Here is a 24,290-nt window from a genome sequence, read left to right on the forward strand (position 1 = left end):
GACTTGCTTTCATTCTTCTCTGGGCCCTATTCCTAACCTTCTGGACTTTAAAATCATGCTCTTAGTCTGGGCACCTTCTTCTCCACCCCAACAATCTTCATGTTTTTCACCTTTCTTTTATATATTATCTTCTCCCATTAGAATGCAAACTCCTTGAGGGAAGGGTAAGTTTTTATTTCTGCTTGTATCTGTATCCCTAGAACTTAACACAGTGCTTGACACACAGTAAGTTCTTACTAGATGTTTGCTTCCCTCCTTCCTACCTTCCCTCAACACCTCCCCAAGCCTGAAGTGAACTCCTTTCTGATTTTTATCTGTCTGTTGAAACCCATTCCATTCACCAAAGATAGATCAACTGCCAAATTCTTCAGTCCTCCCCTACTCTCTTTTCTTGAAATTTTCACTGGCATTTTGTTTGGCGTCCTCTTTTGTACTTTACATATTCTAATTCTGTGGGCATGTGCATTTTCCCCACTATTCTGCAAACACCTAGAGGTTATGAACCATGCCTACGTCTCACCTGTGTCTCTCCTAGCTCCTGGCAGAGTGCCCTGCCACAAAGTGGTAACTTTTGAATGTTTCTTTTTGTCACAACCAAGGACCCAACCCCTGGTGGTACTTCATGAATGCTTGCTGAACTGAACTGAAGAAGGTCTCTTCTTCATGCTCTCTGCATATGTCTTATTCTCCATCCAATTTTAGGCTCCTGAAGGGCAAGGATTGATTGTCTTGTTCAGACTCTGTAACCAGGAGTGTGGTCTACACACAAGCAACAAATATTTGTGGAGTTCAATGACAACCTTAATTGGTATTCACACTAACAAGGGACCACTCAAGGAAGAAATGTCTATGGATCCCCTTCCACTGTTTTCTTTCTGCCTTCCTTTAGTGTTCAGTTAAAATATATGAGCTCTCATGATGATTCTATTCTTAGCTAGAATGTCTTTCCAAATAAAAATTTAAAGCATGATCAATGACCCACACTAATTCAAATAGAGATAAAAAGAGAGCTGTAAAGAGCCAAAAATAAAAGAAATCATAAGCAAGGCAATAATGATGGACCACTTTCCTGTTGTACTTTCTTGTTACAAAGGGTTGTCTTCTTTGATCTTCACAACTCCTCCTCTCAGGTAGGCAACAGATTCTTCTCTCCATTTCACAGATGAAGAAGCAGGCCCAGGGTTAGGAGTCCCTACAGTCACACAATGAGTTGAGCAGACTAAAACTTACATCCAAATTAACTGACTCAAGCCACAATACTAAGCATACCTTTATGACGTGTATTGTGGAAGAACAAAATGGGGGATTTAATTTGGCTATAGGATATGGAATAGATAATATAATAACAACTCACATTTCTAGTGTGCTTTAAGGTTTACAATGTTCTTTTCAAAAGTTACCAAATTTTTCTTATAGATACCTGCATGACCTCCAATCTACACCCCCCTCTTCCTCTTCCCTAAGAAACCCATCTCCTGTGTCTCCATATATCAAATGAGATAGTATGTATAAAATACTGATCAGCCCAGCGCCTGGCACATAGTAGGCATTGAGCATATGCTATATTCCCTTCCCTTCTGCTCCACTTAACTTCCTTACTGTGTACAGTTTCCAAGCTTTGAATGTTTTCTTGTGAATCCCAGGGCAAACAAACTGAATTTCTGACAGCACTGGCCCAACGGGATTAAATGGAAATCAGTCAGGAAGTATGGATTTATTTTTCCTAAAGTCTGACTCTTCCTCTAAAATGCTGATCTAAAAAAAAAAAGTAAAACTGATCTACCAAGTCAATAATTCAGATTTACCAGGTGTAGACAAGTCAGGGTCTCTCTACCCACTATGACCACAGCACATAGTACCACAGCTAATAAGGTTACTTTGAAGCCAGCATTTGAACCCAGATCTCCTGATTCTGAGTCCAGTGTCCCATCCCATTCCATCCACTGTCTCTTAGGATATAGCTCTTCCCCTCAGGGAAAAATATGCTTTTGTTTATAAACCTCTGAGTTTACTTACAACAGGATGCCTCTAGTCTAAAAGTTTCCCTCTTCCTTCTCTTTCTACAAACATATGTAATCCGTGCTGTAAACTGCTGCCTTTATGTCTATATGGTGAGGGCCCTCCTTTAGCCAATCCCTAGCATCTCTCTGCCTGTGACATCAGGGATGATAAGCCAATTAACCATGCCTAAGCAAGAAACTGTTCGCTCCCTCCATCCCTCTAAAAAAGACAGTTCTATGGTCTGGGAGCAATGCTAAAAGAGAGCTATTTCAGGAGGGAAGAGGCATCCCCCACACTGACTAGGTAGAGTGCCAGAAAGCTGGCGGAGCTGACTGGACTGAAAGACCAAGGACAGTGCGTCCCTCTGTCGAACCATCACAGACTCCTTTTACACCTCCTACCATGGGCCGAAGACCATTGTGCCAAAGGTTTGGATGGCCTCCTTGACTGTAGCTTTCTCTTGTTGCCCCTTTGCCTGTGCTTCCACCCAAGAATATCTCACGTTAAGCCTCAAAGCTTTCCTTAGTATGAATTAAAAGACGCACTATTAAAAAGGCCTACTGCTTTTTAAGCATTACTGGCCTGTCTGACTCTTGAGAAAGCCTCCTTTAAGTCCCACAGAAATGGACTGGGACAGAAACAGTCTAGTAAGCAGGTAAGACACCAACACAGCTGTAACACACAACACTGTATGATAAGTGCATTATAGAGTTACACAACAAAGTGCTATATGAGGTCACTCAGTACCACTCACTTAACACAGTTAATGTGAGCAAAGAGAAAGGTCGGAGCAAGAGGAAGTAAGCCTGAGTAGGTAAGTTACAGATGGAGACCCACTTTCTATTACAATTGAATGCCATAACCTTCAGAAACTCTTAGAATTGCTTTAAACATAATATTCTCAGTTCCCTAGAGTGGTTGTTGAAAGGTTAGGAATGAAAAACTCTTCCTGGAACCTGTAGTACTATTCTTCCTAACCCAATCAGCTTGTGGGGTTGGTCACAAAGGCATAGGCAAAGATTACAGCAGCCACCATGGCATCATAGCTGGAGAATCCCTCCCCTCGCTGACCAGAACATGCTGGCCACCTGGGATACAATGATCAAATCTTCTCATTGAGAAGACACTCCAGAGGCCAAATCTAATTGTACGAGTGCTTTTCTGGGATGGTGTAGAGGGTCCCCCCTACAAAGTTCTGAACTTTGATCCTTTACTAGTTAGACCTTCTAGGCTCAATGAGGATAAACCTGCTCCTTCCACATGGCAAGTCTCTCAAATATTTAAAGATATTATGAAGATCTGCTCCACTCCAAAGCCTTCTTCCAAGCTAAAACTCTCTAGTGTCTTCAGTCAATCTGAACCTTAGATGCTATTTCAAGTTCTCAACATCATAGATAGAGTTTCAGCTTACTCAATGTCCTCCTACACATAAAATACTCAGAACAGCTACTTTTCCAAAGTGTGGAGTGACCAGCTCAGAAGGTTGCAGGACTGTCCCCTCTCTTGTGATGGATAGGATGTTGCTACTAGTAAGGCCTCAGATAAATCCTTTGAAGCTGTTTTGATTGTCCTTAAGTTTTAATAAGAACAAACAAATCAGGTGGAGCCAATTTTTTACTTCAGAGTATCATATCCATCACTTAAAAAGATATACTGCTCTTGCCTTTTAAAGGAGAGAGCTTGACCTGTTATGACTGTAAGAATAAACTTATTTTAGTTTGATCATTATTATTATGCCCACCATAAAAACCAACTCCCTCATGCTAAAAGCTCAATAACTTGGGGAAGAGTGATACTTTGTTTATAGTAAGTTTGGGTTACTTTGTGTTCTATCATACCTTATCAGTAATGGAAGAGTGGCTAACAAGTCCTTGATGACCCTGAACAACATGGTATCATTTAAATCTCCCTGCAAATTCTGATAAGCGGTTAGAAAAGAATGGATGTGGTTACAGAATTGGTATCAATAGCAAAAAGGTATGATCCAATAATGATCTAGGGCAGTAATGGTGAACCTTTTAGAGTCCATGTGCCATATCCCCCCCCACGGAGTGCAAGGTGTTCCCCACCCTCCCTCTTATCCTACCACAAGGGAGGGAGAAAGTGTTTCCATTGGGCTGCTGGGCAGAGGGGTGAGTGAAGTGAGGAATGTCCTCAGCGAGTGTAGAGAAGGGGAGGGGGAGCAACTCCTCCCTGGTCGCTCTGCCTTTCTAGTAATAAACTCTGGCCAGAGGGGCTGTGTGTGTGCTCACAGAGAATGCTCTGTTTGTTATCTTTGGTACTCATGCTATAGGTTCACCATCACGGATCTAGGGATAGAGATACCTGCTGAGTCTTTTGCTGTGGCATTTCTATATACAGTTTTAATTATCACCTTTGGCCAAATTTTTAATGGATACAAGTCAGATGAATTTTGACCTAGTAAATACAGAATAACAAGGTATAAAGAGAAGAGTTGGGACAATATTCTATCAGATCAAAACTAAACCAAACAAACAAACAAACAAACAAAAAAATCAAACAAATCAATCATTTGGATTCCATAGCTTATGAGGAAAAAAATGAGATTCTTCCTAGTTCCCATCTTGAGAAAAAAATGGGGAGTATGTGGTATGAGCAATATTCTTTTTTAAAGTTTTTTTTAAAAAAAGAGAGAAAAGTTACCATACCAACCAAAAGTTACCAATGTTAATTACTATTAATTCACAAAGAACTTATAAACCACCTAGTACAAAAGCACACTTTTATAGATAGGGCTCTGCAGAATTAGTGTCCAAAGACTACCAACCCAATGTTTTTCCATCTAAATACCCTGTGCCTTAATTTCAAAGGACCTAAAAACAGATCAATTTCAAATTGTCATGTATACTAATAAATCAAAACTTTAGAATTAGAAGCCATTATATTATAACAGAAAGAGCACTGGACTGTTTAGTCCTGACTGGAACTTACTGCCCATTTGATAGTTAAGTCCCTTCTCATCTCTGACTCTCAATTTCCTCCTCTTTAAAAGGGAAGGATTAGACTAGATAAGGAGAGCTTAATCTTTTTTGTGTCATGGACCCCTTTTGGCAGTCTGCTGAAACCTATGGATCTCTCTCTTCTCAGAGAATGTATTAAATGCATAAAGTAAAATCTATAGGATTACAAAGGAAATCAACAATACTTAAAACACAATTGTCAAAATGCTAAAAAACAATAAGCTTACAGACTCCAAGTGAAGAAACTGTGACTACTAGATGATGCCAAAGGTCTCCCCAAACTCTAACATTCTGTGACTCCATACTAGGAATATGGAAATGTGTATTTTTAAACATGATATAGTCTGATTTCAGGCAGGACTATGTAACAAAGTTAATTATACTTTTCTCAAATAAGAAACCATCAACTCAAAACCTGAACCAATACTCTTTGGACACTTTATTTGCCTATGGAAATCTGAGAGTGTATCTCTTTTAGATCTCCCAATTCAATACTCTCTACTTAGAAAGAAGGTAACCCTCAAAAACCCAAGTGACAGAAAACATGGACTAAAGGTAGAAAACAAACCCACCCCTACCAAAAACAAAAAACATTTTTCCTCTTAGAAGATGTTTGACAAATATTATCATTTGAGAGAATAGGGCCTGTTTTCTTCTGAGGCAAGTGTGCCTAAAAATATCTAAAAGACTAAAAAATATCTTTTTAATAGCTAAAAAAGAATCCTATTCCATGAATGTTGATCCACTGTGCAAAGGAAGGACTATGCTTTCTTCTTTAATTCATGATCCCAAAGCCCTCCCCAAAATTTAAGCAACCCAGGCTCTGCTACAATGGCATACTCTTGGAAAAAGAAACAATTCTTTGTCCTAGTGCTAAAAAGAACTCTGTAAAATGAGAGTCTTAATAACAGGAAGGATAAGGGCTGTGGTTTATCCACACTCAGGCTGGAAGGATTCTAGATGGTGAGAACAATTCAAGGCTATTCAATCATAGTTCCTCTACAAGCCCCCATGTGAAGGAGGCAACTGAGGGTGGGCACCAGTCAATGTACACAAGTCATACAGCAGCATTACACTTACCTTACCAGGGCATCTGGTTTACTGAGCTGGTTATTAGGAATACAGTTTTCCATTAAGTCCTTGTGCACACTTGGACTTTTGCTGGTGCACTTCTGCTTTTTCTCGTTCTTACTAGATGAAGACGGGATGCTCCCGTTCGTGGTGCTGTGACTTCGGGGAGAGGAGTTCACAACGCCGCTGGCATTTTTGTAATTTTTTGATGAGGCAGTGCATGAGTCCTCCTTTAAGAGGTTTTCTGTACTCCCTACCAGGTCATTATTCAATCTTTTACTATTGATATGGTTTTCCATATATTCAATTTCTTGTATTTTAGAGTCTACAGGTTGTAAAATATTGTTATTTATTCCAAGATTGTGTTTCTTGGCATCTTTTTCCTTTTCTTTTCCCTTTTCTCTGTATTCTAGCTCTGGCAAAGTTGTAGATAACTTTTTGCTTGTTGGAATCCCTCCATTGTGGTGCAACAGCATCGAGGAATCCACATCAGACAATCCTTTGGCTGCTGGAAAACCAAATACAAACAAAACAAGGCACTGCTTAGTTTTCTACAAGCAAAGAACAGAGCAATTTAACATACTACATTATCTATTGCTGGGTCTTCTCCCTACACGATTTGCCATCCTCATTTGGAAATAATAACTAGAGGACATTAGACAACTTCTGAAAAGCAAATCTAAGAGGGTTTGAGGAATTGAACACTTGGAAAAATCACTTTCCTGGAATGTGGGATATTCAGGTTTTCACAAAGTGTCAAGATCAGGATTATATTATGAAGCCATACTTCTTAAGATGAGATCCAGGTTAAACAGACTGCTCCAGTAAGGCATTTTGAAAGGTAAGCATCAGGTTAGAAAGAACACTAAATTTGTAGTCAGGAAACCAAGGCTTCTGTTCTAGGTTTAGCTACTTATTAGCCTTGGAAGTCATCCACCTTTATTACAGTTTCCTCGTCTGAAAATTAGGGTAGTATAACAAACTTGTTCCATAGGACTATTGAGGAAAATACTTCGAAACTAACAAATGCTATAACATGGATATATATTGTTTAAAAGTATTATATCCCCATTTTACAGATGAAGAAACTGAGATTCAGCAGTGTTAAGTGATTTTGCAAGGTCACGTAAGTAAGGTAAGTGGTAGAATTGGACCTAGCCTAACCTGGGTCTCCAGACTGTCAGTTTGATATTCTTTCCAACATATACCACATTGCTTCTCCAAGAAAAAAACTTTAAAACTTTTTTTTTGTCCAAGCCTGTGATTTTGTCAGTGTTGGGAACCCTCAGGAAAGAAATTCTCTTTACTCAGGCATTTAAATAGGTAGTTACTAATTGTTCTGAAACTTATTGGATGAAACAATTGACCAACAGTGAGAGGTTATTACTTATCCAGAATTACAGTGTGTTTATCAGAGGCCAGATTTTGAACCCTCAACCTCCTGATTCCAAGGTTAGCTCTCTAATCTCTACATCTCTCTGCCTTATGTGAAATATTCTTTAATTATAAACAAATGAAAAACTGATCATTAATGAATTTGAAGTCTTTATTGGAAGTCTTAAAAGCAATGTTCTTCTTTGCCTTCATAGAGGAATTCCAATATGTGTGCTAAGGAAAGAAATCTATTTCATACTATTCCCTGCTTTCCTCCCTCACTCTCAAATTGGAATACTTTGACCCCAGATGTTCCCTCTGCCTTGTCCTTCTCATCCTTTAAAAGAACCTCTCTGAACTTTCCTGACTTTCCCTACAGAAGAACTCACAGAGCACTCTGTTGGCACTGCTAGTTGTTATCTAAATTTTTTCCTTTCTCCAGAATCTAGCACAATGCATCATGCTTAGTACCTAATAAATGTTTGAAGAACTGAATTTAATTTCAGAAAGGCCTTAAGTTGCTTTTTGTACACTTTTTCCTATCCGTGTACAAGCTAGCCAGCCAAAATGTGGCCAGGATCACGGCCACCAGATGCCACTCATTAGGAAACTCTCCACTTCAAATTTGCGGTGTATTGAATAAAACTGATTTGAAATGGGCCCTACTATATATTTCCCTCTCATTATCCTGGGTAAATGAATCTTCATATATACACATATGTATAAGTCAATGCATTTTCATACACAGAACATCCTGAACCTTGGTCTTATTTTTTTTCTTGAACTAATAATTATTCAAGTGCCTGTATACCACTTTGTGACACATACAATAATTCCCATTTCTAGAAGACTTGAGAGTTTAAAAGGAACTTTTGCTCACAAAACACCTATAATGTTGGGAGGATGGGTATGATTATCCCCTCTTGATTGTAGTCCCAGAGTCAGTTAATGGAACAGGATGGTCAGCATTTGAACCAAGTCTCTCAACAACCCATGGTCCAATGCCCATTCAATCTGGCACAATGAACGTTAAGGCAGCAAAGAAGGAGCTTTCAGACCTACCTTCCTCTGCCTCTCTCTCTTGCCTCTGCAGCATCTGTTGCTCTGGAGGGAGAGCCTGTTGAAGAAGCTGCATGTAAAATTCATTCTCTTTCTGCACCTCTTTTTGTTTTCTTAACCGCATCTTATAGCTTACGTAACTTTTGAAGCCAAAGCCCAAGGTCACCACAGGGTACCCAATACTAGAAAGAAGACAGGTCAGTCAATAAAAGTAAGTTATGATATGAGAGAGACCATGTATTCCATGTACTGGAAGTGCACCTACAACTAGAACTATTGAGAAATTATAGTTTTGTGATGATGACATCTACTATATGAAATCATTCATTCATACATTCAATTCGAGGCAAAGCACTGGAGTGAGTGTCAGAGAAGATATCAAAGTACATATTATGAGGTCCTTGGTCTCAAACAGCTCTGTCGATTAGAAATGAAAAGGATCTAGGATATGAATCATTTATCCGATACTTTATAATTGTTGGACACATAATTACATCACTTCTTATCTGAATAAATATAATATGATGAATACCTAAGAGGAATAAAAAGTGCTATGAGAACATAAAGAGAAATGAAATAGTATGCAGAGAGGACTGTGGTCTCAGGTAGCTTAGTCCTAATGACCAATGAGACTGAGCCTCACAAAAGTCTCTGAAGCTCTTGGTGACTTCAGTCTATTCAAAGAAGTCATCGTACCAATGACCTGATGTCCCAGTCTTTATCACCTTTAGAGAAACCCGATTTTCTTACAAAGGAAATCAAATAGCCTAGTCCTAGAGCATGCATTAAAATAGGAATATTTAGCCTTCTTATAAGAGTTACTAGAACAGGCACACTCAGAATAACACTGTCAACCTTATTCTGCATTAATGTCATTAAGCTGTTATAACTATATGCTACTGCCAATGTCCTAGAATCCCACTGTAACCCCATCTGGTCAAATGCCATTACAATAGAGCTCCTCCTGGAACTGACCCATTCTCATAGTACTGTTTCCCTTATTGTTAGGCAAAGTATATCTGTGTAATTTCATTCATTTATTCATTAACCATTTAACACTGACTCTGTGAAAAGTCTGTTCTTTAAAAAAAAACAAAACAACTATGTTAAGCTAGACCTCCTTTCTTTGCATGAATATAAACTGGTATCAAAATTAGGAAAACAAGTCATCTGAGACTGAGTACTAGAAGGCAGGATTCAAATTCAGGTAAATGCTTTAGCTTTTAATCTTCTTGTTCTCAGAACACCACCATCACCTATTCCTGGAAAACTGCTCTGAAAACACCATACTATAACCTCAATAGACTCTTCATCCAGATCAGAGATACTCAGCCAGCATACAATAATCTAGAGAAGGAGGCCCCAACCAGACCAAAATGTCATTAGGAAGTATTTAACAAAGTAAATAAAAATACAATAAAACATCATGTTAATATGTGGTTTCTAAGCCAATATGTACCCACAGGGATCCTATGATTAGGCTTCTGTTTCTATTTGGCTTTGACACCACTGTTCTAGATAAACATATAATGGTATCAACATTTGGTTGGTATCACACCAGGAAATCAGCTATATAGTTAATATACTTAGCCATTGGGAAGATGACAAGTTGAAATGTTTTTAGTCAGCTCAATAGCCAATTCAAGCAAATAAATACTATCACAACCTGGGACTAAACTTTATTGGCATCTAAATTCTATCAATCACCATAATGAGTTCAAATGTAGGCATGTTATAAAAAGTAACAGACTATATTGAATTTATTTTACCCATATAACTTTGCTAAAAATACAAGAGAATAGATCCCTATTTCTAACTTAAGATACAGGTTAATATTAATCTATATGTTAAATAGATGTTTGGGAGAAATTAGATATTAGGCAAATTGTTTTAGCAATGGAAACAAATAACAATTAGCCTTATTTTAAAAGATTGCTATTTGCATGTTTCAGAGGAAGAAAAATGTTTTCTTGAAAATTGATCACTTGTGTATACATTTAAATACTAATATTTTAAGGTACTTTTGTATGAAATACAGGTATTAGCTTCTCTTTACAAACATTTATTTTGAGTAGCAACTGTAATTTTAAAATAAATTTTCATTGGCATCTTTTCCATATCATTTATATTTCCCAAAATGTCCTTCCCTCTCAAAGAACAGTGCCTTATAGTCAAGAATAAAAAATAAAAAACAGTTCAGCAAAACTAACTCGTACACTGCTGAAGACTGGTTCTCTTTGCAGTGTTTCAGCATAGGCCCTGAACTCTGCAATGATGAAGGAAGAGAGATGAGTGTAAGGTTTACAGTAAACTGTATTTCAATGGATGGAAGAACATTCCTCCATTAAATTCTCAGTAATAATGATAACATGTTGACCCAGAACTTTCACACATTTCATTTGAAGCTTCTAACAACCTTGTGAAGTAGATAGTGTGACTCCTAGTATTCCTATTTCATAGTTGAAGAAACTGAGGTTCTCAGAGAGTGCCTAAATATGTAAATTGTGAGGAGTTTCCAAGAAAGAGAGTCCTGAGAGAGGAGGAACAGGAGCCTGGGAGATAATTCAGAGTTCTTTTCCCCCTACACTACAATCTCATTGGAGTCAACAAGGATCAATTTCTGGTTAAGGTCCTGAGCTAGGTACGGCAAGACAAAATACAAAAATGAAACAGTCCTTGCCCTCAAGGAGCTAACAGTCTCAGGAGACAATAACACTCATCCACAGACAAGTAAATATGAAATTTCATTGAAATTCCAAGTCCATTCTTTATGAAAGTGATATTCTCAACAATTCCTCTTCTGAACAAATACCTGATGCATGAAAAATTGGGGATTTATCATTTGAATTCAGTAATACTTAACATAAATAATTTTTTAAAAAGCTAAAAAGCATTTAAAGACAGCTTAATAATACACGATACTCACCAGTGAGCAGCAAATGGACGACAGAGGTCTACATGAAAGTTTTTGAGATCTTTAAATCTAATTGCTGCTTCAATATAAACAAAGAGTATCCACAGGGACACTGTGGGCAAACACACTCCTCTTTCTGCAAAAAAAAAAAAAAAGCACCAGAGAAATGGATATCAACAATACGTTAACTGAAGTGACTCTGAAGTGGTTCTTTACAAAATTCCCATGATTTTCATAAACACTTTCAACTTGCTGGGAATTAAAAAGCCATTCACTCCTCCAAAGAACCAAGTAAAATGTCTTTCAGGTAAAAAAGACACATTTTTGTTTTCTAGAATTTGAAACTATAGAAATGTTATAGGCTTGACTTATAGAATTAGAATTTAGAGCCAGATACAAGACTTTTGAGACTATTCAACTTGCACTATTCTATAGATGACGAAGGCAAGTCCTGGAGTGGGAAGGTGTGTACGTATACAGACAAAAAAATCCAGGGCTAAATATTTCTTATGCAATGAGGTGACTGGGACAGCAATCTCTCATGAATGTGGTCAAGCCCAACATAGGTACTGCTCTCAAGCAATAAAAGAGAAAGACAGAGGGAGGGAGGAAAGAGGGACAGGGAAAGAGAGGGAGGAAATGGAAAAAGGAAGAGATGGAGATAGTGAAGGTGAGGGAGAACATATGCACTACATTGATTAGAGAAGGCTTGCATAAGAAAAATTTTTTAAAGTTTCACTGGTAACAGAAATACCAAAGATCCCTTTCCTAATGATAATTGGGAATAAGACCAGAACTATGGAATTGTTACCAATTCCAGTCCTCTCATTTCACAGTGGAGACCCTAAGACAGAATGCTGTGCCCAAAGTCTGTCACTAAGAAAATCAATGACAAAGCCAGGAACACCTCCCAGGTCTCCTACTCATCCATCAAATGAGTACTTTCCACTCTCACACAGTGCTATATAACAACACTGTGCCACCTAGATGTCCCTCAACTGCTAAAATAGAACGGGAAAGTCAGAAAGGATACCAGACAGTTCAACTTCTTCATATAAAGAAGCATTTACTTAGGGGCAGCTGGGTTGCTCAGTGGATAGAGAACCAGGCCTACAGATGGGAGGTCCTGGGTTCAAATCTACCCGTATACACATCTTAGCTATATGACCCTGGGCAAGTCACTTGATTCCAGTTGCCCTAGACCTAAGAGATTAATACTAAGACAGAAGGCAAGATTTTAAAAGAAAAAAGAGAGCAAGAGCTGAATTACAGGTCACTATCATGATATCATGTCACTTCATGTCACAGAAGGAACTCTGGGTTATCTAATAAAACAAGGTTATATTGTGTGTATGTGTATCGAGGGGGTGGGGAGACATACTTTTTTTGTCTTTTTGTCTTTGTATCCTCAGTGATTAGCATAGTACCAACAGGAGGATAAATGCATGTTTTTGATGGTTGATTATTCATTCTTGCAAAGTCTAAGCTCTAAAAAGTTCTACCCAGCATAGGTTTATCATCTGTTTTTAGTCAATGATGGTCTTTGTCTACCCTGTGAGGACTAGCCTAGATAAGTAGACAGAATTCTAAGGCTTGAGAGCTAAGTGATAGGAATGTGATAGAAAGGATGACTGGTTAGGTCCATATGTGACCAAAGGCCCTCAGAGGTCCCTTCTGAGATTCTATAAAGTCTAGTGAAGCTCATCATCACACTGGTTTTTAGATGATAACTTTATTAGCAACTGTCAAAGTCTCTCTCTCTAGGCCCTGTGATCTCCACTACTGGGGGAACACTCCCATTTATAAAATCATGACTCCTTAAAGTATTTTTATTAAGCTTATATAATATGAATAGAAGTTGATCTATAAGATCTCAATTTTTGTCATCTGAAGAATAAGGGGCTCTACTAGATGATTCCTATAGTCTTTTCAGCTGTATCATTCTATGACAGATTTATCATTATTGGTTTAAATCTTACAGGTTCAATATTGTCAGAGTCAGACTGTCCTTGGCCTTGAAGAAACAAATATTATACTAGTCCACTCTTTTCATTTAAACTATACAGTATCTGGTCCCTATGTCTTTAAATAAGCTAAATATTCTTTGCTAATTTTCAACTAAGAAAAAGTAAATGATTGTGGATATGGAGCAGATTTTAAGACTGTATTAAAGTAAATTCTTAATTTTATTTCATCACTAAAGTGTCTACAACTCAACTGGCAAGTCACAAAGACAATGGATTGAAAAATACTAAAAGATTTTAATCAAATAACTAAAAAGATAAGTTAAAGACCAGTCTCTTGAGAAAAGTGATCTTTATGGAGATTTGGGTCACAGAATACTAGACTAATTCCATCTACAATCCTCCCTCTTTTTTACAGAAAAGGAAAAAGCTTGCAGAGGGCAACTGATTTAACCTAGATCATAATGAAAATCTTTTGAGATCTTAAATTGCAGTTGTTGAAAAATATTGTGCTGAAAGGAATAATGAACTGGAGGAATTCCATGTGAACTAGAAAGACCTCCAGGAACTAATGCAAAGTGAAAGGAGAACCAGAAGAACATTGTACACAAAGACCAATACACTATGGTACAATCGAATGTAATGGACTTTTCTACTAGCAGCAATGCAATGACCCAGGACAATCCAGAGGAACTTATGAGAAAGAACGCTACCCACATTCATAGAAAGTAGTGTGGGAAAAGAAATGAAGAAGAAAAACATGATTGATTATGTAATTCAATAGGAATATGGTTAGGGTTTTGATGTTAAAGGATCACTCTACTGCAAATATGAATAACATGGAAATAGGTTTTGAACAATGATACATGTATATAACCCAGTGGAATTGTTTGTTAGCTCTGGGACAGGGGAGAAAAGGGGGGATCATGAATCATGTAACCATGGAAAAATATTCTAAATTTGAAAAAAAGAAAAAAAAATTGCAGTTGTTGAGAGCAGAGAAAGTACTAGAGTCTCCTGACTCCCAGGCCAGCATTCTTTCACTTCCCCAAAATGACTCTCTTAGAATCTAGAAGACAGTTTTAAAATACATACATTCATCTTTATTCTATCACATCACATTTTATGCCAAAATTTTTTTCCTACTTTTTTGGAATTCAAAACTATTAAAAGTTCTAGAGTTCATTTGAAAACTCAAAAGACGTACCTGTGTGCCAGACGTACTGCACCCACACATAGGTGCTGGCTGCAAAAAATAGCCATTGTATAGGAATGAACAGGAGACATATTATATTTGAGGTGAATGCTACACAAACAAAAAATACAGAGAAGGCCTGAAGGAAAACAAAACAAAACAAAATATAAGAATATAAATGACTTTCCATCAAACAGGCTGTTGTACTTGTTAAACATTGAGAATAAAACTTCTGAAAGAACTGACTGCAGTTAAGTATAGAGTAGGTTAACGGCATTTTCAATTCAATGTGAATATTTAAATAAGTGAGAGTTAATTAAGTCTCTACATTAAAGATTTCCACTATTTATAACATTGAATTCAGTAAGGAGAAAGGGATCTGAACAAAGTAAGATTGCCCAGCATTGACTTCATATGAATTCCATATGTTTTAAACTTGAAAGACCTTAAGATTTAACACAAAGAAGGCTTATCTCTTCTCCCCAAATTTGCTGCAGGGTTTCAAGTTTGGACGATAGGAGACTTGTCTCTTTCTCCAAGGGAGGAACAGAGGCAATGATTCAACAATAAAGTCAATGTTGCCAGTCATTTTATGATACAGTCCTACCAGCAGCAGGACCTAAGATGTGGACTGTCTTTTCAAATAACTGATTTGCATTGATGATCCATTTATAATCTTTTAGTAAGCTCATTTTGTGAACTAAGGTACTGGGATAGAAGGGTGGGAAGGAGCTAAAGAGGTTCTACTTGTGAGCAGGCTCTAGAACAATATTAACTGGCCCATAGAAGAAGCCAATCTTCTGACTGTGACTTTATTTTGACCCAATGAACTAAACATTCAGATAAAAAAACCCAATAAATATATAATAACAATGCTGAAACAAGTTTATCTTTGTATATAGTACCTTACAGATTCATTATCTAATATGATCTAAAACAATACTTCAGAGAATAACTAGATAATCATTTGATTCAATTCCTCAATCTCAACTCTGTCCTTTAACCTCCTTCAATCAGTATGAAGTACAAAGAAGGTCATAGTTATCTTGGAGCTAGAAAAGTCTTTAGAAAAGATCTAGTCCAGTCTCGTCATTTCTATAAACTCCTAAAGATGTTTGGTTTTGCCTAATGGAACTAGGCAAAATGCTATTCAGAACCATACTGGAGACAAAGACTATAGTAATAAAGCTAAATTTGCACCAATCTATCAAAATCTACCTGAAATACTGCCATTATCAGTTGTTAGAGGTTTCCCTGAAATGATTATGAAACAAATTTTGCTTATATATTACATACACGGTAGTTAGAAATCATTTTCAATAAACATACCAAACCCTGATATCTGAAGGAATCATAAACACTTCTGATGAAGAGCCAGAACGGCCACAGGTATTCAAATCTGAACTCCAGGACAAAATCTGCCAGCAACACAAGTGCCCACACTACCAGGAATTTCAGGTATAAAAATGTACTGCAAAAGAAAACAACAATGAAAGTGTTAATTCAATGACAATTGTGAAGACTTGAAAGAAGAAAATCCAATAGTTCTCATCAAGAGAACTATTTAAATAACACTATAAACCAGAGGTGTCACACTTCAATAGAAACAGGACCACTTATGAGGATCCTATAGGATGCATATTTACTTAGAAAGCTACATATTAACATTATTTATGTTCGACATTTTCCAATTAGAATCTAATCTGGCTCAGGATACCCACACATTTGGGAGTGTTGTAGGCCAAGTGGCCTGTGGGTTGAATGTTTTACATCTTTGGTGTACCATCATAAAAATAAAGAAAGTAAAGGATAAAAGGAGATGCCATTATAATCTACCTAGCTCAGTTATTTTTTTGTTAAACCCTTACCTTCTGTCTTGGAGTCAATACTGTGTATTGGCTCCAAGGCAGAAAGGTGGTAAGGGCTAGGCAATGGGGGTCAAATGACTTGCCCAGGGTCACAACTGGGAAGTGTCTGAGGCCAGATTTGAACTCCCATCTCTAGGCCTGGCTCTCAATCCACTGAGCCACCCAACTGCCCCCTCAGTTATTTTTTTTAAAGTTATTTTACACTTAAATTTCCATTTACTATAAAGATAAGGTAGATACTCCTATGCTAAGTCTGGCAATGACCAAAAGCACTTAACTACATTTAGGGTGGCAAAAACATTTAAATCTCATCACTATTTAAAATGTGTTATTTGTCTGGCTTCAAAAAACTGCAACACACTCAGAATTATAGCTTGCAAGCTGTTCTTCATTAGAGGAAAATGTCATGGTTGAAAGGCCTCAAATTTGCTATTTCCCTGCCCCTTTTACATCTGTTTGCAGAGTCCATGAAATTCTTGATGCACATCCATACATGCTCTGAGAATTCAGTCTGTTTCTCCTTGTTTCCTCTGGCAACTCAGTGCTAATCGGCAGGCAAATAAAAATCAAACAACCCTTCCTCCAAAATAGCCACAGGTAGTGAAAGTAACTTAGGGAACAGATGTCAATTATAAACTTCCATGAGACTAGAACATTATTTTTTAAAATACCATACATTTACAAAAATCATATAACATTTGGTTAAATTCCTGGCTATTTCTCCTCCATGCCTCTCTTTGATCTTTTCTCCTAATTCTCTTAGGAGATAAAACAGAATAATTGGATGTTAGAACTAGAAGGAATCTTAGAGACCCAGCTCCATCATTTTATATTTAGAGAACTAGGCAATTGGAGTGGTTTGCCCAGAACTAAAAAGGAACATAGATTAAACACAGAAATAAGAGACAGAGTGGGAGAAGAGAAAGATCCAAGAACAAGGAATCAGAAGATCTAAGTTCCAATTTAGGTTGGCTCTGCTACTTGGATGTAAGATCCTAAGGTCAGATACGAGCAAAGGGATTTTTGTTTAAAAAAAAAAAAAAAGAGTAGTGCAGCTGTTTGGTTAAATCATTTAACTTAGTTTTCCTCCAAAAGGCTGGACTAGATGTTAGATGGCCAAGGTTCCTTGAGGTTTTAAGATTCACTCATTCATACAAATATTTTTAAGATCCTGCCAAGCTATTATCTTTACCTAAAATTCATTATAAAAAATTCACAAGGCTAAAAAAGGACACAATTCTTCAAGACAGCCCAGTGTTGATTCTTTTGGTTACATACTGCCCTATGCTGAGTAAATCTTTAGGGTTTATCTAGCAATACAAAAGACCCCTAAATCCATCTCCCTTCAGTTCTGTTCTGAACTTCAGACTTTTTAAAATGTAAAAGAAAATCTGTTGGAAGTGTCCAAAATGTACAAAATAATTTTGCCTTGAGTTTAACTAACTATACATTTCAATGCTGAATAGAGAATAAACTCAATTGGCAGAAGGAAATTATTCATTCACCAAACATGTAAGTGTTTAATAGGGTACTCTGCTAAGCCTTGTGGGGAAATAAGCACCTCATATGTGTCAAATCCTAAGTTAAGAACAGGGGCTATAAATATAAAAGTTAGTGCCCAGACCTCACGTAGCTAATACTCTACCTTGGGAGTTACAAATATGTCCACAATTACCTAAATCCAAGATAAATACAAAATAAGGACCACGCAATTTGGTGGTAGGCACCCAAAATGGGGAAGGGAAGATAAGAAAAGGTCTTCTGAAGGAAATCCCATTTGGGCACTTTGAAGAAGGTATATGTAATAAGGAAAAGCGTGGTGGGCAAAGGGGGTAGCTCATAGAGGTAGAAATAGGATGTTGTTGACATGGATCAGCAAGGGGAGCAGTATACTATAATGCAAGGTGTCTGAAGGGAAGTAATAAGCATAAAACCTGAAGCAAAAGGCCCGAGCCAACATGGGAAAGACTCGAAGCCACAAAAAGAAGAGTTGTTTTATCCTAGAGCCAATAGGGAGCCACCAGGAATAGGGAGTCTCTTGAGGAAGGGAATGATGTGGTTAGACCTCTGCTTTAGAAATATATCCCTATGGCAGCTGTGCAAAATAATAGATTAGAAAGAGAAACCTGGATGCTATGAAACCAATGTGGAGACTATCACAATAATTCCAGTGAGTGGTGATGAGAGCCTGAAGCAGGTGACAATGCTGGGGGTAAAAGGAAACTAAGAGGTGCAAAAAGCATTATGAAAGTAGAACTACCAAGACTTAGCAGGTAATAAAGGACATGTAGATGAGAGAGAGTAAAGAGTTGAAGATATTTCAAAGGCTGCAAGACTTTGAAATGAGGATGGTCGTGCCCTTGACAGAAATAAGGAAGTTTAAAAGAGAGGCAAGTTTAAAGAGAAAGATAATGAGTTCAGTGTGGGGTATAATGAGCTTGAAATAGGCTACAGGACATCTAGTTGGAAATATCTAGTAAGCAATTAGTAATATTGAACTAGAATTTAGGAGAGAGGCCAAGGTCAGGATATTAGATCTGAGAGTTATCTTCATAAAAATGGGCACTGAATCCATGGGAGTTGAGGAGACCATGAAGCTTTAACATACACTGACAATTTAGGGGATGAAACATGAGTCATCCATCCATCAACAAGTGTTTATTAAGTACCTATCATGTGCCAGGCAAAACCAGTCCCTATTCTTAGGAGGCTCACATTCTAATGGAGGAAACAACATGCAAACACCTATGAACAAACAAAATAAATTAGAGGTAATCTCAGCTCACACTAGGAAGGGTTTGGGGAAAACTTTGTAGGAGGTAGGGTTTTAGTAGGCAGAAGGCCCAGGTGAGGAGGGAAAGCATTCCAAGCAGGGAGGCCAGTCAGTGAAAAAGCAGAACAGAAAGAGAGAGTATCTTGATTGAGGAATAGCAAAGAGCCTGTGTTGTAGAACACGTGGAGGGAAATAAGGTGTTAATAAAACTGTTAAGTGAGAGAGGGCTAGGTTATAAAGGCCTTTAAAAGCCAGAGAATTTTATATTTGGACTGAGAAGTTAAAGGAAGCCAGCAAAGTTCATTGAATTGTGGGGGTAGGGAGGTGGTGAGATGGACAGAAATTCACTTTGAGAGCTGAATAGTGGATAAATTAGAGGGTAGGGAAAATCTGGGGAAGGGAAGCCAACTAGCAGTTATTTTAATAGTCCAGGCAGGAGGTAATAAGGACCTGAACCAGAAAGGTAGTGGTGCCAGCAGGAAAAAGGGAGCAGACAGAAGAGGTGTAAAAAAGGTAGAAACAATAGGCCCAGGCAACAAACTGGATAGAGGGGTGAAAGTGTGTGAGGAATCTAGGGTGATATCTAGGTCGTGAGCCTGAGTGTCAGGGAGGATGGTGGGACCTTCTACAATATTAGTAAAGTTCAGAAGGGGAAAGGATCTGTGTAGTGCTGTGTAATCAAGAAATCCATGCCAACCAGAAAATGACATTCATAAATTCCGGTCACCTTTCAATTTCATTTTGCTATTCCTGATGTCCAGATGAGTATTGTGCCCTCATTCTCCCTACAGGGTATTAAATCTTTGAGCAAGGAGCCAGAAAAATAATATACAATTCATTGGAAGTAAAAATTAAGAGGTATCTGGCAAGATTCTTCATGAACTGAGATAGGTAACACTGATTCCCTACACTGACTTAATTTGAAAAACTACTTTTCACTAAAACACTTCTCCTTCAATTTCAAGAAATGTATTTGTTTTGAGGAGGAATTAATATCCTTCCTGAAGTATTCCTAAAGTATTTTGAAAATGGAATGGAAAGTTATTTATTTGTAGGATTTTCTGAGACCAGATCTGGAATAAAAAAGGGGGTGTGCTTTAGTTGTCTATCACTGCTCAGGTGGACAAGAAACGGCCACTCTACTTTCTGCCCTGGCCCCTCTATAGGCATGGCAGGATCCCAGAGTAGATTGTGGCATCTTGTTTCATCATTTAAAGATAGCTATTCAAATGATGATAGTGTGTTGGAATTAGAAGGGAATAAGAAAAATTCAGTGCTCAAGAAAGAACACTATCCATATTCAGAGGAAAAACTGTGGGAGCAGAAACACAGAACAAAAACAACTGCTTGATTACATGGGTTGAGGGGATATGATTAGGGATCATCCTAGTGCACACATCAACAACATGAAAATAGGTCTTGATCAACGACACAAGTAAAACCCAGTGGAATTGCGTGTTGGCTACATGAAGGGGTGGGGGGAGGGAAGGGAAAGAATATGATTCTTGTAACCAAGTAATAATGTTCTAAACTGACTAAAATTTCCCCCCCCCCAAAAAAAAGAAAACAATAAAAAGAAAAAGAAAAATTCAGTGCTTAGAAGGGAACAAAAACTGCCCATAGATTTACAGACTCTTGATGGTGGGGACCATTCACCTACTTCATTTTTTCTTTAACTTCACAGCTTGTGTTCTTGGGGATAATCAGTCTTTTGGGGGCACAGTTTAAAAATACAGTTCTCTCATTAAATTAAACAGATATTTATTGCATCCCCACTATGCACCAAGGCCTGGGCTATCCTGGGAGATACAAATTTGGACTATGATTTGAATTTTCCTCTTAAGAGCTTATTATCTAGTCAGGTAAAGACATGTTGTACACATGCAAGTCAGCCTTTATTAGTCTACCATTTGCAAGACCATGTGCTTGTACTGGAAATGAAAAGATTAAAAAATAACCATCTCTGCCTCTGGAGTTTTACAGTCTCAAAGGAAAGAATACAAGTAAGCAAAAACAAATGAAACATAAGGTAGAATGCTCTTGAGGCAGGGACACAGGAAATTTTGATAAGGGAAACATACTTTTCAAGCTTGGAAATCAGGAAAAAGCTTGTTGGAAGTAACAGAAGTTATCTAGGCCTTAAAGGATGATTTTAGCAGCTGAAGATGGGTAAGAAGTATATCCCAGCCTGCATAAGAGTATGGAGGGGAGAGAGGGATGGGATGTGACCAGGACATGACTGAGCAAACCTAAAGGTAATAAAGGACAATGTAAACTAGAGGTAGGGTCAGGAAAGATTTGATGGAAGAAGGTAGCCTTTCAGTATTTCAACAGAGCTGGGGAAAGATCATTTTTGAAGGAAGAGACTGGGAAAAGAGAGATGGGAAGTAGGCCACGAAAATAATCCAATTTGACAAAAGTGCGGAGTTTGTGAGAGGTAACTGTAGGAGATAAAGCTAGAACATTAGGTTGGGGTTGCCCCAGGAAGATCCATGACAGTGTAAAAGAGTTTAGATTTTATTCCATAGGCAATGGTCAGCTTGTATAGCATGTGTACAAGATTTTTGAGCAGGGGTGTGACCTGATGAAGATGAAAGCTGGTCTTTGACAAAGCAATGGTGTTAAACTCAGAAAAGGAGGTTTGCAGGCCACATACTAACCTAAAAAACCACATATTCTCTGTTTTGTATTTTTATTCATCTTGTTAAATATTTCCCAATTATGTTTTAATTTAATTCAACTGCACTTGGAAGTGTTATGGCTACATATGCATGTTCAACATTTCTGCCCTCCAACTTGTTTCCTCAAGGCTCACTTTTCTAAAAACCAGAGTGGAATCCATTGGTTTTTATTCCCATACCTATTCTTTTTTTGAACAGAGGGGTTCACTTCATAGAATTAAAAGTCTTAGGAAATTTTATGAAAGAAAATAACTTAAAGTGCAATGATTCATTGTTATGGCAACATACTTATATACATATCAATATTCTAAAGTTTATGAGTGTGTCAACAAAGGCTAAAATACTCAATAGTCTAAGATTTCAGGATAAGTACCAATCCTAATGAATGTATCTTGCCTCATGCCTTAAAGATCAACTAAGATTCTATCATATCCAAAAAGAGAGGAAAAGGCTGACTCTTGTTAAATCAGTTTTTTTTTCCTTCAAATGATTTATAAAGTTATAAGGGGGAAAGATCCCTGATTAGTAAAACATTTTACAACAAGGCATTTTTCAACTATTCTGTATTAAAAATCAAGAGCAGAAAAGTGAAACCTTCTAATATTATTGTAGGATACTATTTTTGGAGTCAATGAAATAAAGAAAAAATATGTAATTATTAACTTTAGTAATGCTACAGCTTGAAATTGAACTCCACTGAACACTAATGGTATAAAAAGTAATTATCTGTCTCCCCATCACCTAAATACTCTCTTCCTACCCTTTTGCCACTATGTTCCTGCTATCTATAATCAATTTCCCTAGAACATTCTTATCTAGTTGAAAGGGCCTTAGAGATCACCTGTCTTCTCTCCCTTTTCTTGTATAGATGACCAAAATGAAGCTCAGAGAGAAGAAGTGATTTGCCCAAGTCAGTATCAAAGTCAGTCCTAGGGCCTAGGTCCCCTGACCTGATCTCCTTTGCTGGTGGTGCTCTGTTCCTATTTCTTGTCAATTATGACTGTTTCCCATGGTACCTTTCCTATTTTTGCCATCCAGGACTGATTTTCCTAGGGTGTTTAGCCGTAATGGGGGGAAAGTTGAATACTTTATACTTTATTTCTAAGTAAAGGATACTTCCTTTTCTATATCACAAGTGGTTTGTCACTTTCATTGATTTTAGTCTACACAGTCACCATAGTACTACCATTAATCCTCAAAACCTGACCTTTTCTCCAGGAAGACTAATGGTCATTTAGGTCACTTGGTCCTTATACAACAGAAGAAATTACATGTGGAAAATTTCAGTGCCTAACCTTAGTAGCCACACTTGGTCCTTTGTATTTTCTGCCTTGGTTCTGAATCACCTTTTATGCTTTTCAGATCTTGATACACCCTTGGTTCAACTGCTTTTTCTTTTCTTTGTATCCATTTGTTATACCCCGGTAGGCTTTTACAAGGCAGTCATCCTGACCCTTACCCTGATCAAATTCTTGCTCAGGTCTCTCATAGTGACTCTTGGCTATCTACAAGAGGCTCATATTTGCTGAGAATCCCAACTCCAACATACCCAACAAATGATCATCAAGACTTCACTTATAGATCTCTACTGAGAAGGGATTCACTACCTCCCCACAGGATGTCTACTCTTATTCTCAAAATCCATTTATTCCATTAGCATCTTAGAAATTAGACAAACTGCTCATAGAATCAGTGCTGAAAGGGACATGAGAAGGTATCTAGTCAAATCTCCATATTTTACTGAGGCAAAACTTTGGTAAGTCCTGCGGCTAAATGACATGACAGATCACAATGGCAGCCCTGGGACTAGAAGCTAAGTCCCTTGGATTCCTAATTCAAAGAACTTTCCACTATTACTTCCCCCCTCCCCACCCCTCACCTCCCTCCTAAATACCATTACTAATCATCTCTCTACATTGTCAGCTGCCCTGTCCCCCAAATTAGAAACATTCAGATTGTTCCAGGGTCCTAACTTTCATTTTCTCAAGTTCTTCCTGGGCCAAGGACACAGTCACTACCTAATTATGACTTAAATGAAAATACTTAAAATAACCCTTTAGCCCACAAGAAGAAAGTTTGGCGATAATCAAAAGGATTATTTAAATGACCACCAATTTCACCAAGGCATTTAAGGAGAGGGTGAAAAATATCAGAAGGAACAAGAAAGATACTGAATGCTGCAACACTAAAACACAAAATTATGGGTTTATACAGAAAAAGGAAATACTGTAGCTATTCCCAAATTGTTCTCACTATGTTTCTCAGATGAATTAAATCACTCTGGGAATTCAGGACCAGTTCATCCTGACATTTTGCTTCCTTGCTTCTCTCTCTACAGAAATTCCTACAACATGCAGGCTCTGTCAAGTTACCTGGTGAAATGTGCTGGAAACCACAAGGGGTTTTCTG

The 24,290-nt window shown here is 37.7% G+C and overlaps 1 protein-coding gene and 1 long non-coding RNA gene across 4 annotated transcripts in view; both read right to left on the minus strand.

Annotated features, from left to right (window-relative positions):
- Nucleotides 1–24,290, minus strand: part of MACO1 (macoilin 1) — a 78,216-nt gene that overhangs the window by 42,027 nt on the left and 11,899 nt on the right. For 2 of the 3 annotated variants that reach the window (XM_056795523.1, XM_007491323.3), the window contains exons 2-6: nt 15,889–16,030; nt 14,572–14,698; nt 11,413–11,536; nt 8,490–8,668; nt 6,063–6,561 (exon numbers count right to left, since the gene is read on the minus strand). In XM_056795523.1, the coding sequence (XP_056651501.1) occupies nt 6,063–6,561; nt 8,490–8,668; nt 11,413–11,536; nt 14,572–14,698; nt 15,889–16,030 (1,071 nt within the window). The remainder of the gene's footprint in view (nt 1–6,062; nt 6,562–8,489; nt 8,669–11,412; nt 11,537–14,571; nt 14,699–15,888; nt 16,031–24,290) is intronic. The other variant, XM_056795524.1, reaches the window with a different exon arrangement.
- Nucleotides 1,055–2,393, minus strand: LOC130453878 (uncharacterized). The gene is made up of 2 exons (XR_008911521.1): nt 2,017–2,393; nt 1,055–1,192 (listed from the first exon to the last, which is right to left on the minus strand). It is a non-coding gene; the product is annotated as an uncharacterized LOC130453878 (long non-coding RNA).

This window comes from Monodelphis domestica, chromosome 4 (assembly GCF_027887165.1).
Source record: "Monodelphis domestica isolate mMonDom1 chromosome 4, mMonDom1.pri, whole genome shotgun sequence".
Lineage (NCBI taxonomy): Eukaryota > Metazoa > Chordata > Mammalia > Didelphimorphia > Didelphidae > Monodelphis > Monodelphis domestica.